At 54.0% G+C, this 18,090-nt stretch overlaps 1 protein-coding gene across 2 annotated transcripts in view; it reads right to left on the bottom strand.

The window, feature by feature from the left end:
- Nucleotides 1–255: 255 nt before the first annotated feature.
- The window catches only part of NECTIN2 (nectin cell adhesion molecule 2), a 33,854-nt gene continuing 16,019 nt past the window's right edge, over nt 256–18,090 (bottom strand). The window contains exons 3-9 of one of the 2 annotated variants that reach the window (XM_061139567.1): nt 15,428–15,724; nt 14,116–14,233; nt 12,911–13,059; nt 5,674–5,827; nt 2,471–2,534; nt 2,235–2,321; nt 256–1,359 (exon numbers count right to left, since the gene is read on the bottom strand). In XM_061139567.1, the coding sequence (XP_060995550.1) occupies nt 1,096–1,359; nt 2,235–2,321; nt 2,471–2,534; nt 5,674–5,827; nt 12,911–13,059; nt 14,116–14,233; nt 15,428–15,724 (1,133 nt within the window). In that variant the 3' untranslated portion in view covers nt 256–1,095. Of the gene's footprint in view, nt 1,360–2,234; nt 2,322–2,470; nt 2,535–5,673; nt 5,828–8,439; nt 9,190–12,910; nt 13,060–14,115; nt 14,234–15,427; nt 15,725–18,090 lie in introns of those variants that run through there. The other variant, XM_061139568.1, reaches the window with a different exon arrangement.

Genomic DNA, 18,090 nt, shown 5'->3' with positions numbered 1-18,090 from the left:
AGCCATTGGATTGCCGTTATTTTTCCTTATGCCCTGGACTCCTCCCGCTCCTTCCATTAACCATGGCTTATGCGTTTTTGCTCATTATCCCCTCACTTAATTATCTTTTTCATATCTTTTTGTCTGTAACCTATCTTAACTTCTAGTCTACTGATTCCCTCAAGCCCTGGACCTGCCCCCCCCCCCCCATTCATTACCCATTATGTTCCACCCCTGTGCCCTAAACAGCTCACAGAAAACACCAGTTGAGACCGGTCAAAGTACAAACTCATATTTTGTAGGAAATGCTATGTTAAAAAAAAAAAATCACATCCCCTATCCCTAACCCAGGTGATCCACTCCCCTCACCAACCCCCAGGGAGATGCTTGGGTCCAATCCCACTGGGCCGGAGTAAAAGGACTCAGTAGTCTTCAAAGTAACAGCAAATTCTTCTTCCAAGGCTGGCATCAGCAAGGCACACTCTGCATGAGGCTCACCCCATGTAGCCCTGAGCTGGGGCTTAATTCTCTGGAGACAGGAATTGGGATAGTGGGGGCACAGGGAAGAAGGGTCTGTACCCTGAGACTCCTGCCTGCAGGAGGGAGGAGATGGGCAAGTTCTGCTTTGGGCTGGGGAATCCCCTCCCTCCACCTTTAGGGGACAGGGTGGGGAATGGGTGAGAGAGGCTCTGCCGCCTGGAGGGCTCAGGTCTGAGCAGCAGGCTGTCCCCAACACCCAGCCCAGCAGAGCTATTAGGAATTACTGCCTGAGGAAAAATCAGGTCTGGGGTCTTCTTTGGGATTTGGGAGGAGTCTGGAGATGGTGGGTCGTGAGAGGTATAGTCTATGTCTGGGGAATCCTTGGGTAAGAGTTTGTGCAGAAACCTACCTTCTCCAGCCCCTCCTAAGATTATCAGGTTTCCATTGTCATGGCCAATTTCTCTGAATCAGAGATCATTGATTAGAGGTCACAGTGGAGCCACCAACATAGAAGTCAAAGATGAGATGCATGTGTGCTAACTGACAGTGGCTGGGCCCGAGGTCAGGGACCCTAGATCCCTGGCAGAAAGTTAAGATATCAAAAAATGAGAGGTGAAAGGGCAAGGCCATGGCAGCTTACACATACATGGCCCGGGACATGACAAAGCCTTTGCCCTGGTAGGACTCAGAGGGGCTGGAGTAGGACAGGGCATCGTAGATGGGGTTGATCTTGTCCAGATAGTCTTCCTCCTCCTCCTCGTCCTCTAGATCCAGGGAAACCCTCTCCACAGCAGGTGGCCCTGGAGGCACCATGATGGGGGACCCCAGGCTTGTGGCCCCACGGATCAGGGGCCCCGACCGTTCTTCCAAGGTGGGCAGCTCATGGTATCGGGGCATTTCCTGGGAATGGGGAGGGAATGAATCCAAGGTTACCTCTTGAGCATGACACAGAATCCCAGTTTGCTCCTTGGCCCTCAAATCCTGGCCACTGCCTCCCCATGCCAACCAGACCTAACCTCATCCTATGTCACCCCTTGTCACCTGGGTTGATACTGCACTGGGACAATCATGTAGGTGGTTCTTAACTCGAAGCTTAGAGCATGGACCCTACCCCACTGATCCTAAGCTTCTCCTTTTCTTTTGATCACTGAAACCCTGATCTTTCCCCCTGAGCCTTTGAATTCAATCTTGACCTAAACTTAAGCTCTAGCCTTGAAACTTGATTTGTTCTCAAACTCAACATCCAACCCCTGACCTCCAGGAGGCCATTGAGGGGAGTGACTGTCTGTCTTGTCCCAGCTCCAGGCACAGTATCCGGCAAATGGAGATACTCAACCCGTCCTCTTTGATAGAGTGATTTTAACTCTCATCCCTTGTCCTTGGACTTTCAAAACCATGAATGTCCTCACTGAATCCCAAATACATCTCAATTGTCTAAGCTCTGACCAGAGATACAGCCCTGAACTTGAGTTGTAACCTTTAAAACTTGATCTGTTATGTAAGATTCTGCATGCGCGCTCAGTCATGTCTAACTCTGTGGGACTCCATGGGCTGTAGCCTGCCAGGTTTCTCTGTCCATGGGATTCTCCAGGCAAGAATACTGGAGTGAGTTGCCATTTCCTACTCTAGGGGATCTTACCCACCCAGAGTCCTATGTCTCATGTATTGGCAGGCAGATTCTTTACCACTAGCACCACCTGAGAAGCCCCCTCTTATGTAAGGAGGCCCTTACACTCAGATCCCAAACCCACCCTTGACCTTTCCCGAGTTCCTACCTGCTCGGCACATGAGACACCAGCATCAAAGTAGGGGGTCTTGAGTGGGCTGTGCTCCGAGGCCCCAAGGGTGAAGAGCTGGGAGGGCTGTGATGGGAGAGAGAGTGGGACAAGTCAAGACCACGTCCCTACCCTGACAGCCTCTTCCCTCCAGTTCCCCAATCCCAGCCCCAGCCTCAGTGGGGGAAGGTGGGAGGGGAGGTGGGGGCAGCCTGGGCTTCAGGGAAAGTGCTTACCATCTCCGGTTCCTCCAGCTTTGCCTTTGGGGTCGGTGGCTTGTATGAGGGAGGTCCCTCCAGTCTGTGGGGTAGGAGGTAAGTCAGGTGGAGGCTAAGCCCTGAGAGCCCCTCTATTCCAGAGCCACCGCACATTTCTTTCCTCCACCTGATCTCCCTTTTCCACCACCCACCTCCCCTTGCCTTGCTGTCTGCTACTCACTCCATGAATTTCTCTTCTTCCAGGAAGTCCTCCTGACTCTCCAGGAGGATCCAGAGTTCCTGTTATAGGATCATAGCTATCTATGTGTCTCTAATGGGGCATGTACTGAGTTTGTATTTGAAATATTACTTCTGATCTCATTCAACAACTGTATCCTGCTGCAAATAGTGTGAGGGGGGGAAAATGAGATTTGTGTTGTGTTCCCAGAACCCACAATGAGGAGTTATCAGGACATATTTGGAGAAAGAGAGAATGAGAACTTCCTTGGTGGTCCAGTGATTAAGAATCTGCCTGCTACTGCAGGGGACACAGGTTTGATCCCTGGTCTGGGAACTAAGACCCTATGTGCCATGGGCCAAATAAACCCATGGGCCACAACTACTGAGCCTGCATCTAGAGCCACAGGCTGCAAATACCGAAGCCAGTGCACTTAGAGCCTGTGCTCTGCAACAAGAGAAGCCACCACAACGAGGAGCCTGTGCACCATAACTAGAGAGTAGCCTCCGACTGCTGTGACTGGAGAAAGCCGGGGCACAGCAATAAAGACCCAGCACAGCCAAATGAATAAATCATTTAAAAAAGAGGGAGAATGAAAAGAAGGAGCAAAATGCTTTCCTGTCCCCCAAACTATATTAAATTCCCTCATTCTGCACACCCACAGACTAGAGTATCCCGTATATATAATAATCGTGGGTGCTCACTACACCTTCAATCCCTAGCTCAGATGTCCCTGCTTCCAGGAAGCCCTCCCCGATCTTTCAGGCTGAATCAGGTGCCCTCTGTAGCCACGCTCAGCTCCTTCAGCTTCCCTAGCCCATTCCTAGCCATGCTGGATTGTCACCGTCTGGGGATGGATCTGTCTCCTCCAGACTGTGAACCCCAGGAGGCCAAGACCAGAGCCATCTCAGACACCACTGGGTCTCACGGGCTTAGAAGACAAGAACAGCAGCAGGTTGTTGGCTTGCATTGACTAGATGATTAAGACTGGTTCACAAACTTTCATGTGTATCTGGGAGCTTGTTATAAATATGGACGGCAAGCCCTTCTTGTGAAAGTGCTGATTTGGTAGGTTTGGAGTAAGCCCAGGAAGGTATATTTTTAACAAGTGTTCCCCTCACACACACTGGGTCATATTATTTCAGAACCATTTTGCCCTCAAGTTTCTTGCTGAACAAATTTCAGCAAGTGATTTCAGCTCTCTAAACCTGTTTCCTCTTTGAGAAGATGTGTATCCTTAGCTCTGTCTGAGAATTCAGGTTTCCATGATACGATATGTTGTGTGTGGATATCTTTTATTTGTGCTTTAAATTTATTATTTTGGGGGCATTAAAAAAAAAAAGGTTTATTTATTTATTTATTTGGCTGTGCTGGGTCTTCCCTAAGGTGCATGGGCTTCTCCTGTTGCAGAGTACAGGCTCTAGGCGTGCGGGCTCCATATATGTGATGCAAAAGATTGGTTGCTCCGTAGCATGTGGGATCCTGTGGGATGAGGGATCAAACCCGTGTCCCCTGCATGGGCAGGCGGATTCTTAACTACTGGACCAACAGGGAAGCCCTTTTTTGGACATCTTTTAAGTGTTTTGTCTCATCATTGTGTTCCTAAATTTCAGGGCCTCGCTCCATGGGAATACTTTCTGAATTACTTACTGAATGAACAAATGAATGAATGGATATGAGGCTTCATTGAGATCACAAGTACGATGCCTCTCATCAAGTCTCTACAAGATGTTGTAGAGATGTCAAGATGCCTCTCATAACAAGTGCTCTACAGAAAGAAGTGGGGCTAATTTCCCCTAATATCCAGGTTCCTCTTTTTTCACAGTCATACAGATTTTGACTGGGCATGTGGCCACCCAGAATAAAGACTACATTTCCCAGCTTCCTCTGCAGCTAGGGCAGCCGTGTGACTAGACCCTGGCCAATGGGAAATGAGAGAATGTGATTCCCTTACAACACCGCCCTCTATTTCCATATCCCCTTCCCACTGGCAGGCAGGGTGGTCCTCGAGGCCAGGATGGCCATGTCTGGTTGTCGCGTACATAGACAATGGTGAGAGAGAAGGAAGCCATCTTGGAATGTGAATGAAGGGAGGGCGGAACAAGAAGACAGCAGGAACCTGGACTCTGATTACTCACAGAGCAGAATTGTCATGGCCATGATTTCTAGGAAATAAACTCTCCTCTCCACCCCATTTAAGTCCTGACATTTTGGATCACTCTGTTTCACAGAGCTGATACCGTGCAGGGTCCTGTGGGGCTCCTGGGGCACAAGGCCTTTCTGTGTCCCCCATTTCTTTGTTTATAGGAAACACCCTTCATTCAGTCTCCATGGCCTTCCCTGAGTGCCAATGGGCAGATTCAAGCAGTTGTTACTTAGGGAAGGTAGGAGATGCAAAACCAGGGAGAAACAAACAGTTAAGAGCAGCCTTGGGCCAAGGTCCTGTTTCCCTATTAATGGATACATACACAACAATATCTTTAAGGTACTGTGCAGATAAAGAAATCCCCTCCAGGTGGGAGAAGCAACTGATTAATGATGATCAGTGGCCCACAAGCATGTAGACCCCAGACCAGTTGGACCTGAAGCTTGATGCTGCTGACTCCTACTTACCTCACCACCAACCCATCAGAAGAATGTCCACGGGATGATCGCACCCTCTTTGAACAATTACTATAAAACTTCTCAATATCTTCCCCAAGTTAGGACACTTGGGTTCTGAGGGCAGTAGCCCGCTGTGTCCCCCTTTGCCTGGCAAAGCAATAAAGCTACTCTTTTCTGGGTGCGTGCTAAGTCGATTCAGTGGTGCGACCCTCTGGACAGCAGCCTGCCAGTCATCCCAAATTCTGTCTTGAAGATTTGATTCGGCACTGGTGTGCAGAGAAGCTGAGCCATTTCAGCGTCACAGCCATTACCAATGACTTTCTCCCAGCCTCCTCCCCCACCCTGTGCACCCCAGTCCTGGGACCCCTCCCCCATCCACTTCTTAGGACCCTTCACTCACTCCTCCTCCTCCTCTGCCCCCTGCAGCCTCTGCTCCTTCCTCTGCTGCCTGCAGATCAGGATGCCCGTGGCGGCCACAGCAGTAGCGATGATGGCAGCGATGATGCCCCCAATGATGCCGCCTGTGGCCCCTGCTCCGGCTGTGTTGGGTGTCTCTACAAGGAGGAGGACAGCATGAGGGAGTCTCCAGGAGGAAGCCACGCAGCACCTTATTCCCAGTCCCACCCCACCCTTGAGTCACCACCTCTCCCAAGGGCAGAGGCCATTCTTTTTATTCATTTAATCCTCACTGAGCATTTATTGTGCTTTAGAATGGCGAACAAAATGTGCAAAAGCCCCAGTCCCCTGGGATGAATGTTTTGTTGAGCAGGGAGGCCACAAGTAGAGAAATAGATACAATAGCTAATATGCCAGGTGACAGCAAATGATAGAGGGTAATCGTAGGGGACTTCCCTGGTGTCGAAGTGGATAAGAATCCACCTGCCCATGGAGGGGACACGGGTTCCATCCCTGGTCCGGGAAGCTCCCACATCCTGCGGGGCAGCTAAGCCCGTGCGTCACAGCTACTGAGCCCACACTCTAGAGCCACCAAGCCGCAACTACTGAAGCCCGCAGGCCTAGAGCCCTGTGCTCTGAGAAGCCACCACAATGAGAAGTCTGCGCACTGCAATGAAGGCCCAGGACAGCCAAAAAACCAATTATACATATATACTTCCCTCATGGCTCAGATGGTAAAGCGCCTGTCTGCAATGCGGGAGACCTAGGTTGGATCCCTGGAGAAGGAAATGGCAGCCCACTCCAATACCCTTGCCTGGAAAATCCCATGGACAGAGGAGCCTGGTAGGCTACAGTCCATGGGGTCGCAAAGAGCTGGACACGACGGAGAGACTTCACTTTCACTTCACTTTCACTTTGATATATATAAAGGCAATGACACATGATGCCACATAATGCCAATGCCATTCATCTTACTTATAGTAGGGAAGTGCTAAGTGACAGAGCAGGGTAGTCAAAGGTAGTTGGAGAGAGCCTTACTGCGAGATATTTGAGCAAAGACCCGAAGTAGCTGTAGGGGGCGAGCCATGAGGATATGAGAACATTCCAGGAAAAGCAAACAGCCAGCCAGAGCCAAGGTCCTCCAGAGGAAGCCTCGTGTTGTTTTTAGGGACAGGAGGGACCAAAGCAGAGAGCAGAGAGCTGATGGGAGAGTGTGGTGCTAGGGGAAGACAGGTGACCAGGAATGAATCGAAAAGGCAGAAAATCGGGGGTGGGCGAGATTCTGGGCTTGGGATCAGAACCCCTCATGCATTATACAGAAAGAAGTTATCCTGGGCAGAGCATCAGAGGGCCTCCAACCTCACAGGAAAAGGGGTGGAGAGAACTGTGACACCCCCCCCCCCCCCACTCCTGGATCTCTCCTTTGTAACACTTCCCACTTCCTGAATCCTTACTGGAGCCATTACCTGTTTACTTGCCAATTTCCACACTGTGCGGTCCAAGGGACGGGGTCTGGCACACAGTTGGTGTTTTTCTAGATGCATAAGGAGGGGCCCAGCAGGGACACCTGGGGACCCACTGTCTGCCAGATCGACCACATTCCCGCCCCTGCTCTCCCGGCACTACCCTCCCGTTGGGGGAGGCGGCGGCAGCTGGGGTGGGAGGGGGGCCCGGACAGGACAGGACAGGGTGGTATAGACGGTAAACAACCAGAGGAAATAACATGTGTGCCAAGGCCCCACCCACGGGCCTCCCCCTTCCATCAACCCCACCACAGAGAGGAGGAAAGCTGCCCGAGGGAATGCTGTCTGGATCCCTGGACCATCTCATTTCCACAGCTTCTGTTACACAGCCTGGCATCCTCTGGAGGGCTTCTCAGAGCGTCGGGGAAATATCAGAGTAATTGCCGCTCAGTCCACACACTTGCTCATCCTAAGACTGCTCCTCTGACTGCGCGCCACCGCTGTGTCCGCCGCAGAGCGGGTGGAAGGCTATGCTGGTGGAAGAAGCAGACTCGCCCAGCCTCTCCCGGGTGCTCCACCCCACGCTGGGTGTTTGGGTGCAGCCTTAACTGAGTCCCATGACAGCCTCGGGAGCAGAGATGAAGGCCACCTGAGGTGGTCGTGGGGCTCGGGAGAGTGGAGGTGACTGGATTTAACCTTGCCTCCCTCCTCGCCCCCAGTCACCAGCCCGAGTTTGGAAGATTTTCTAATGGGGGAGGGGGCAGTGAGAAGGATACAGAGCCCCTCCTTGGGCCCAGCCTGGGGATAAGGGAATAGGAAGGAGGCAGGAAAGGCCGACGTGATGTCCTCCCCAGGTGGGGCTTCCCTGGTTTCTTAGCACCCCGAGAATGCAGGTGGCAATTCCTCCCTCCCAATGTCCTCAGCAGACTCGGGGAGGTTGGGTCCAAGATGCCCCCAGAGGATCAGATCCCAGGCCCTCGCCACCCCTGAGGGCCCAGGAGCCCATGATCTCAGCCCCGCTGGGCCCAGGAACTCAGTTCTCCTGCCAGTCTGGCCACTTGGCCTGGGAAGGCTGTCCTTGAAGCCCGGCATCCAAGTGCCAGCCCAAGCCCAGTTCCCCAGGCCTCAGACGGCTCGGACATCCAGTATGTCCGTTGAGGACCCAAGTGACCAGAGTCCTCCCTTCCACCAGCCCCAAGTCTAGCCCCCACCACTCTCCCCCTCTCCAGCGCCCACCCGCTGGGACCTAGCAGTCCCTGTCCCACCCCCCAAACAGGGGGTCTGATGTATTACAAGACACCCCGGGATGTTTTCCTCCAAGGCGTTTATTAACTCCTGAGTGTCATGGGGCCAGGGCAGGCTGGAGCCCAAACTGAGAGTCTCTGTGGGGGGTGGTGCTCTGTGGGTCCCCATCCCCCAGCGCCTCCCTCCCCCCCAGGGGGGGCCCTCCCCCGCTCCCTGCGGCCCGGGATTCAGAAGTCCAGTGTGTGACATTCCAGCACCCTCTGCATCCCAGCAAAGGAAGCGGGAGGCAGCTTTGAACTCCAGTGTGTTCCGGACAAACGAGTTCAACCAGTCTGGGACCCTTGGCTGGCTGGGCGCGCAGCGCTGTGTCCGTCTCAGTCTGTCTGTCTGTCTGCCTGGGTGGGCTGGGTGGTGGGTGGGGGGAGGTCACACGTAAATCGCCCGCCGGGAGATGAGGGAGCCATCCAGCTGGGACTCCAAGTCGTCCTCCAGGGCCGGGGGCGGAGGCAACATGAGGCCTTTCTCTGCCTTCTCCTCCTCATCTTCGTCCTCCTCGTCCTTGCCCTCCGGCCTCAGCGGGCCAGGGTCCGCGGGCGTCCAGAAGACGGGACCCCCATTCCCAAAGACCTGAGTTTTCGGGTCGTAGGACCCTCCTGTGCCGCCGTCTCCTCCTCCGGGGCTCTTCCTCCTCCTCACCCTCAGCAGGATGAAGGCCAAGGACCCCCCAGCCAGAAGCAGCAGCACCAGCAGTGTCCCCCCCACAGCCCCCCACACCACTGGGCCCGCGCCTTGAGGCGAGGCCCGGGGGGTGTCTGAGGAGAGAGAAGAGGGGGTGAGAGAGAGAGGGAGACAGGAGGTCAAGAGGAGACATCTGGAAGTGGGGGGCTGGGGGACACAGCAGGGCAGTGCTGGGAACTAGGGAGGTGACTCCACTGGGACAGAGGACGGGAGGTGGGGAGGGAAGGGAGAGACCCGTTCACGCTCCAGGCCAGTGGGTGCCCTCCCCCAGATGGATTTCCTTACACCTGCCCAGGGTTTTGCTAACAAAATAGAAAAAAAAGAAAAGACTCGCGAAATAACAAACACAAAACCAAAATGAAAATTGCTAGGGATTCCCAGGCCGTCTAATGGTTAAGACTCCGTGCTTCCACTGCAGGGGGATTGCTCAGTCACTCAGCCATGTTTTGGACTCTTCGAGACCCCATGGACTGCAGGCTGCCAGGCTCCTCTGTCCATGGGATTCTCCGGGCAAGAATACTGGAGTGGGCTGCCATTTCCTCCTCCAGGGGATCTTCCCAACTCAGGGGTAGAACCTGAATCTCCTGCGTCTCCTGCATTAGCCCGGCGGATTCTTTACCACTGAACCACTTGGGAAGCCCTACTGTGGGGGGCACAGGTTCAATCCCTGGTCGGGGAACTAAGAGCCCACCTGCCGAGCCACGTGGCCAAAAAAGAAAAAACCAACACACACATACACACATGCATACACGAAACAAAAGCTTGCTACCCAACATTTAAAGCACTAGGTCATTTCACTGAAAATTCCGGATTTCTTTTAGGTCAAAAAAAAGGAAGAAAAAATCAGATCTGGCATCATCAAACTCGCGTCTCCTCCACCTGGTGATGGGCCGTGGCTGAGTGAGGCTGCGGACTCCGAAGGGAACAGAGTTCCACACCTGGCCACCCTGTCCCTCGCCAGGACCTTGTAGGCATCTGAATTTGCCACTCCCTCCCAGAAACTCTGAGGCCAGGGTCACAGAATCTTGTGGCCGATCCAGCAGAAAGAAGCAGAGATGGGTTTGAGCCTGAGGCTGTTTGATCCCAAAGCTCTGAGCACTTGAGAGAAAGGGGACTGAGGAGATTGAGCACCCCTGCCAATCCCCAGGGTGGAGAATGGCCCCCCTTAAGCCCACAGTCCCGGGGGTTTCCTCTCCCTGCAGAGACTGAGCTGGTGGAAGGGGAGGGATCTGGGGGAGGATGGGGGTGGGAAGAGAAGGAAGCAGGGGAGCAGGGGAGGAGTGAGGATGAGGGAGGGGGCGTCTGGGGCCCACAGATGCAACCAGCATCTTATCACATACCTCTCTTCCCCCACCCTGGCATGCACGGCCTGACTGGGAGAGACCAGGGAGGGACCCACTCACACCTGACCCTCTCCTCCCCATGCCTCTGGACATTGGAGGGGCTGGAACCCAGGCCACAGTTTCTAGATGTTTTCAAAACCAGGGTGGGATGGGGTGGGGGTCACGACCTAGTGGGCTGTCAAATCAGTGCAAGCAACAGTAAAACAGAGAGAAAAAGTCCACCTCAAGTGTAAAGGGCCAATAGTATACTGTGAAACTTCTGGTGGGGATATATTTCTACACCTGCACCCTGGATGAAGGTGGGAAAGACTTCGTTCAGTGAAGTCTGGAGACCAGTTTTTACGCGTGTCGGGACGTGTGTCCGCGTTACTGAAGGTGGTATTTTGGAGGTGCTGGCTGAGCGTGTTCCAGTCTTAGGGTCAGAAGTTTCTGAAGCAACGTCTAGCCTGTGGCGTGGCCTGTGTACTTATGTTTTCTCTGGCATGAGCCCCAAACGGAGTGTGACGGCCCGTGTGTGTCTGTGTGCACGTGGAACGTGAGGTGTCTCTGAGACCCTCTGAGGTGACTTTGCCAAGAGCTGTGAGTGAATCTCCTCTCCGGGCAAGGCCGTCTGTTGACACATCACTGCCTTTGACTGAATTTCTAGAGTGCTCAGAGAGTACCCCCCCATCTGTTGGTGTCCATCTGTAGATGTGTGACTTTGCAATGGTGCTTTTGACTGCCTGTGGGTCTGCAGTTGCCTTTGTGGGGGTTGGGGGTCTTTCCACGGGTGTGTGATTTTGTGTGCGCCCCACCTCACCTGCAGGTTCCTCCTGGGGCTCTGGGTACGTGTGTTTCACTGGGTGAATACTGCCTGTCTAAGGCTGAGCTCTGACGGTGGTGTGTTCGCCTTGGGGGATGCCAGCGGTGGACATTCCTGGGGTTTCTGCAGGCTCCGCCTCCACGGGCCCAGTGTGGGTGGAGAGACCGGTTTCTCAGGTGGGTGTGTATCTGGGGTACAGGTTCAGGGGGTGTATTTCCAGTTGGGCACCTTGCTGGGTGGGTGGAGCTGACCCTCCTCTGGGTGTGCTTTGGAGGGCAGGGCTCCGACTGGCTCATCGCTGTATTCCCAACATCAAGGAGAATGGCTGGCCAAGAGGAAACCTTAGCAAATAACTTGTCAGAGGATGATTTATGGAAAGAGAAGCTCCACAGTGGCATTTCTGGAGTTTCCGAGGGCGTGCCCTTGAGAACGTCTTGGAGTTTCCTTCTCAGCATCTGGCTGATGATGTTTCCCCATGTGGGCTTGCTGCCGGAGGCTCTTTTTGCTTGTAGCGTGTCTGTGTGGCCGTGTCTCCCTCCAGGCATATGTGTTTGTGAACCTGAGCGAGTGAGACGTGCTGAGGGTGGGCCAATGGTCTCTCTGGGTGTGTGTGTGGTCTGTGACAGTGTTTTTGAGTGGCTACATCACATCTCCCTGGCAAGGGTTGGAATTCCTCAAGAGGGATCTGTTTTCATTTTTCCTTTTTTTTGGAGGGGGGGCGTGGGTTGAGGATCCGTTTTCATATGGGTGTCTTTCTAGATGTGCGTGTGTGCATGTGTGTTATGATCATCTCAGCAAGGGACCTGCTTCCACCTGTCTCCAGTGTGCATGTGTGTCTGTCTTCACACGGGTGACTCTGAGCTTGTCTTTGGTTGTGTTTCTGAGATGGAGGGGGGCACACCGAGGCCTCTAAGCATCGCAGTCTACAGTTGTGATTTCAACCCCATTTCCATCAGCCCACACCTGGGCTTCGTTTCCTTTCACTTTTTCCCTCTCCAGCTGTGTATCTTGGGTCCCATCAGGGAGACTCAGAGAACTTCTGACTGCCAGACACACCAGCCACTGTTTCCAAAACACCACCTCCAGGGAGTTGCCTGGCGGTCCACTGGTCAGCACTCCACGCTTTCACTGCCGTGGGCCGGGTTTTGGTCCCTGGTCGGGGAACTAAGATCCTGTCAGCTGAGCGGCAGGCCAACAAAAGAACAAAAACAAAACAACCCCAAAATACCACCTCCAGGAACACAAACATCCCAACACACACACGCAAACTGGTTTCCGGGTGGTACCGGCCAGCCCTCCCTGTAAAAAGTCTATTGTCTCTGAGTGTTCGTCCAGCTGCCCTCCCATGACTGTGAGTTGTCTGATTCCATGGGTGTGTCTCATTGGCTGGAGGCTGGGCCAGTTGCCCTGGATCTCTTCCTAACGACCCTTCTCAGGCCTCAAGTTCCTAACTCCTCTGTCGGCACTCCCGATCACCCCAGTCCAGGCTCCACCTGGGGCAGGGGATAAAAGCCATGCCCCACATCGGTGAGGTGGGTGCAGCCCACCCCAGGTCGGCGGCACAGCCCCCCCAGTGCAGCCCCAGAGCCCAGCAGGAAGAACACTCGGGGAGCAGACCCTGTCGTCACACCACCCCCAAGACCTGCTCACCTCGAACGAGGACCACCTGCTCCGCTTGGCCGGTGCCCACGGCATTGGTGACGGTGCAGATGAAGGTGGTGTTGAACAGCCGGTCCACTGAGTGGACGATCAGCTTGGGGCCCTGGGCCACTGCTGAGGCTGGGAAGACACCGGAAGTCCTGGAGGGTGTGGGGGTCACGTAAGAGGGAGAGCATGGTCCATGGGGGGCCCAGGTCTGGTCCCTGATGACACAACCCTCAAGAGCCAAGCTCCACAGACTTGAAACTTACTTCTTGACACCCCAAACTGCCAACTCCCTCCTCCTGGGGGACTTACGGTTTCAGGCCTCTGGTGTTCCTTTCTTATGACACAGGAGTCCGGGCCCCCAGCCCCTCCTCCCCAGACCCAGGATCCAGGCCCCCAGCGCCTCCTCCCTCATACCCAGGAAACCATGTCCCCCAGCACCTCCTCCCCTACACCCAGCATCCAGGCCCCCAGCCCCTCCTCCCTCAGATGCAGGAGTCCATGTCCCCAGCCCCTCCTCCTTCAGACCCAAGATCCAGGCCCCCAGCCCCTCCTCCTTCAGACCCAGGAGTGCAGACCCCCAGCCCCTCCTCCTTCAGACCCAGGGGTCCATGTCCCCAGCCCCTCCTCCCTTAGACCCAGGATCCAGACCCCCAGCGCCTCCTCCCTCAGACCCAGGATCCAGGCCCCCAGCCCCTCCTCCCCCACACCCAGGATCCAGGCCCCCAGCCCCTCCTCCCTCAGATGCAGGAGTCCATGTCCCCAGCCCCTCCTCCTTCAGACCCAAGATCCAGGCCCCCAGCCCCTCCTCCCTCAGACCCAGGATCCAGGCCCCAGCCCCTCCTCCTTCAGACCCAAGATCCAGGCCCCCAGCCCCTCCTCCTTCAGACCCAGGAGTCCATGTCCCCAGCCCCTCCTCCTTCAGACCCAAGATCCAGGCCCCCAGCCCCTCCTCCCTCAGACCCAGGATCCAGGCCCCCAGCCCCTCCTCCTTCAGACCCAGGAGTGCAGACCCCCAACCCCTCCTCCTTCAGACCCAGGGGTCCATGTCCCCAGCCCCTCCTCCCTTAGACCCAGGATCCAGACCCCCAGCCCCTCTTCCCTCAGACCCAGGATCTAGGCTCCCAGAACCTCCTCCCTCAGACCCAGGAATCCATGTCCCCAGCCCCTCCTCCCTCAGACCCAGGAGTCTGGCTCTAAACAGCACTCACGTGCTCCAGTCGTAGCCTGTGGGCTCTGGCTTGCTGCGGACGTTACAGTTCAGGGTGGCCTCACTACGGCCAATGTACCAGTTGTCATCATAGCCGGATATGGTGACCTGGGGGGGGTCTGCAGGAAGCAGGGGGGACTGGCTCAGTGACTGGGGGAATCCCAGAAGGGGTGACAAGTGAGTAGACAGATAAGAATCCTAAAGAAACAGGGTGGGCTGGCAGGAGGTGGACCCAGGGACAGTGCCTGCTCAGAGACCATCCAGGGACTTCACTGAGGGTCATTCTGAGGAAGTTGTTGTTCAGTGCAGGCAGCGCCTGAGCAAGCCACTAGAGATAATGTGTGTCATTTCTGACATGCCCAGAGCAGATTAGGGAATTAGTTTAACTGAACGCATTGTCTGGGGAGCTAGTAGAGAAAATGCTGAGTTGGGGTATGTGGTTGCAAAAGCTGCTAAGGTAACTATTTGGCAGAGTCTGTGGGGAGAGTGCCAGGAGAGCCTCTCTGAGGAATATCGGGGTGGGGGGGTGTCGGGGTAAGCGGTTTGGGGACAGCGAGCTCAGCACATATGGGAAGGGGTCGGTATTCACAGGTCCAGTGGTTAGGAATCGGTCCTTTCACTGCCATGGCTCTGGGTTCAGTCCGTGGTCGAGGAAATAAGATCCCACAAAACCACCACCACCATCGCCACCAACAACATTGACAGCAACACAGCACGTTGAGAGGGTCCACGGGGCCGGTGTGGTCACACTCAGGGCAGAAGTTGGTGTAGAGACCCCAGGTGAGGCAGTGTAGACAGTGCCCAGGGAGCCAATTCAGATAGTATGAATGGGGGTGTGTGCATAAACAGTACTGGGTTGGGCCGAGCGGACAGAGTAGTTGATATAGAACAGTGAAGGAGCAGTGTCAACTGGGGTCCATAGGAGCCAGAAGAGATTGCTTGGTGCACGTGTATGCTGATAAAAAACAAAACAAACAAAAAAAAGGGATAGCCCTAGTTTGCAGTGTTTGTCAATTTTCTTGATATAAATACTCCTCACAGTTGATTCAAGCTACCAGTAAGACTTAATGGATGTGGAATTGGGAAGAAATGCATAAAACTGACCCTCGCAAGCCCATTCTGATGTACCATTGATTGTGGCAATAAGTTGAGAGCCTAGTGAAGCTAGTGTAGACAATGGGCAGGAAGGCAGTGCAGAAGCTGATCCAGAGTGCCAGTGTAGACCACACTCCGGGATCGCGTAGACGGTGCCCTAGAGGAGCCAGCGTAACGGGGCGGGGCGGGGGGCGGCGGTCACAGCCTGATGTACTCACAGCGCACAGAGAGAGTCACCGGCAGCAGTTTGGGCTCCTGGAAGCTCTCGTGCTCCACTTTGCAGATGACCTTGACCCCATCTGCTTCGCTCAGGGGTGTCACAGTGTAGCGGCTAGTGACGGTGACCGTGCCAGGCAGGGGCCCCGACCCCTGGGTCTCTTTGGCCTCCCCATCCAAGGGTGAGAGCCAGGAGACCCGGGCAGGTGGTCGGCCGCCTGCGGAGACACAGCGGGCCACGGGTACAGGATCCAGATTGAATGTGACCTCCTGTTTCTCAACATGGTTCTGGGGCTGGGCTGGGGAGAGGAACAGAGGGGGTGGGTCACTGCACACCTAGAGTGAGTCAACAAACACCCTCAGCAGTGGGGCTGAGCAGTTAAGTCCCAACTGGAGTGAAACGGATTGCCATTTCCTTCTCTGGGGGATCTTCCCGATCCTGGGGTGGAACCCACGCCTCCTGCATTGGCAGGCGGATTCTTTACAGCTGAGTCATCTGGGAGGCCCAAGGCCCACCTGCAGGGCTTCACTTCCCAGCTTTGCTGCTTTGCAGCCGCATGGCTTTGGACAAGTCATTTCCCAACTCTCTAAAAAGAGTCAGGTTCCTCTTTTGTAAAGTGGGGATAGTAATAGGACCCACCACAGAGATGAAATAAATTGATATATAAAGCACTTTGGACAGCGCTTGAGACTCACTGTGCTATCTAAGTGTTAGCCATTATAGTACAATGCATTTTCTGTTCTGTTCTGCTAGTAAAGCAGACGGTATCCACAAGCCTGGAAGAGGCTGTGATTTTAAGCGAAAAGCCAAAGCAGAACAATGCCGTTCAAAGGTCCAGCTGAAAAGAACTTCTGCTTGTTTTCCTTTAATCACCACTAGACTTCGGCCCAGAAGTGGGATAAAGGCAATGGAGATTCCCAAAGCTGGACATTTTTTGCCCTTTTCGCCCATCCTCCTGGGAGACATGGAAAAATATTAGGCGGGGTAAAACCTCCATGAGTAATAATAGTGTCAACCACAGCTATTGATGTTGCTCATAACCAGACAGTCCCCTCAGGTTCTGACCCACACCACTACCTGTCCCCGGTCCCTGCTCCTGCCCACTGTGGGGTCTTTAGTGACCTGCACTGCCTGGAATGTTCTGGCATCATTTCTTCTTGTCTTGCTCCTCCTCCTTTTCCAGATCCCGGCCTCACTTTCTCATAGAGACTTCCCTGATGTTTGACTCCCCAAGAAAGTAGAGGTTTCACTGTTCTGCTTTGCGCTTTTATAGGCACCTGGTGCCTGGTAGTAAGTGATCTCTACGTATAATGGCAGAAATAACAAATAATGGCAGAAAAAGGGAGGCCTTTGCGAAAGATGAGGAGGAGAAGAGTGGTTTACTATGCAAGACAACTGTGGTTTCAGGGTTCCTTGGGAAGGGAAGTGTGTACTGAGGGACATTACAGGGTACACTTCTCCAACTCTCTGGGGCTCAGAGTGGGGGAAAACGTATCCAGAGTGATGTGGCTTCTTTGGAGTTGCTGGAGGAAGGGGGGACCCCAGGGGATTGCCAAGATTCAGCAAGAAATAGCATCCTTTGAAAAGATGCCTTTCCTAACTCTTCCACATTTTGATAAGTGGTCATCCTGGTTACTTCCTGTTGGAGCTGGAAGGGTGGGAGTTCTTCCTCTTCCTCACCCCTTAACTCACGGACAAGCACGCACTATCTCCCAAAAGGGTGATTATTTCAGTTCTCTGTTTATTCCACTCCTTCCCCCACTCCTCCCTGCTTCTTCCCTCTTCCAAGCCAAGGCCTTCTCTCACCTGTCTCCTTGCTTCCATCTACCTTTGTCTACTCTTCTGATGCCCCATGCCCACCACCCCTCCCTGACCCTGGCAGCCAGTTGATTTATTTTTTCTTTTATTTATCTTTGGCTGCTCTGGGTCTTTGTTGCTGCAAGTGGGTTTTCTCTAATTGCGTTGAGTGGGGGCCACGCCTGGTTGCGGTGCATGGGCCTCTCGTGGTGGTGGCTTCTCTTATTGTAGAGCAGGGGCTCAGCAGTTGTGGTGCACAGGCTAGGTTGCTCCATGGCATGTGGGATATTCCGGGACCTGGGATTGAACTCATGTCCCCTGCACTGGCAGGAGGATTCCTAACCACTAGACCACCAGGGAAGTCCTGCCAGTGACCACCCCTCCCTTTTTTTAAAAGAATTTCAAGACCGTGATCAGGGTGTTCTTATGATTTGAACCCTCTTATGGCTCCAAATAACATTTCAGATGCAGGGAATTCCCTGGTGGTCCACCAGTGGTTAGGACTCCATGCTTTCATGCCAAGGGTGCGGGTTCAATCCCTGGTTGGAGAACTGAGATTCTCCAAGCTGCTCAGCATGGGGGGAAAAAAAAGAAAATCAGATGAATTCCAGCCACCTGGCCTCTTGTCTATGAGGTTCGTGTAACCTGGCCCTGTTGGTTCCTTGCCTAGTTGAGGCTCACTCAAGCCCTTGCCACCAGTCTCCTGTCTGTTCCTAGAATGTGCAAGTCTGTTTCTCTTATCCCAGACTTTGCCTAGACTGTTCCCTCTGCTGGGCCTTCATTCTTCTCCCCGAGGGTGGCTCCTGCTTACACGTCAGCACTTGACTAAGAGGCTTTCAATGACCATTCTCTCTACGTAAGTCCACT

The sequence above is a fragment of the Dama dama genome, chromosome 4 (genome assembly GCF_033118175.1).
Source record: "Dama dama isolate Ldn47 chromosome 4, ASM3311817v1, whole genome shotgun sequence".
NCBI classification, from domain to species: domain Eukaryota; kingdom Metazoa; phylum Chordata; class Mammalia; order Artiodactyla; family Cervidae; genus Dama; species Dama dama.
Note: the sequence above shows the minus strand (reverse complement) of the source record. Positions and strands in the feature narration are given on the sequence as shown.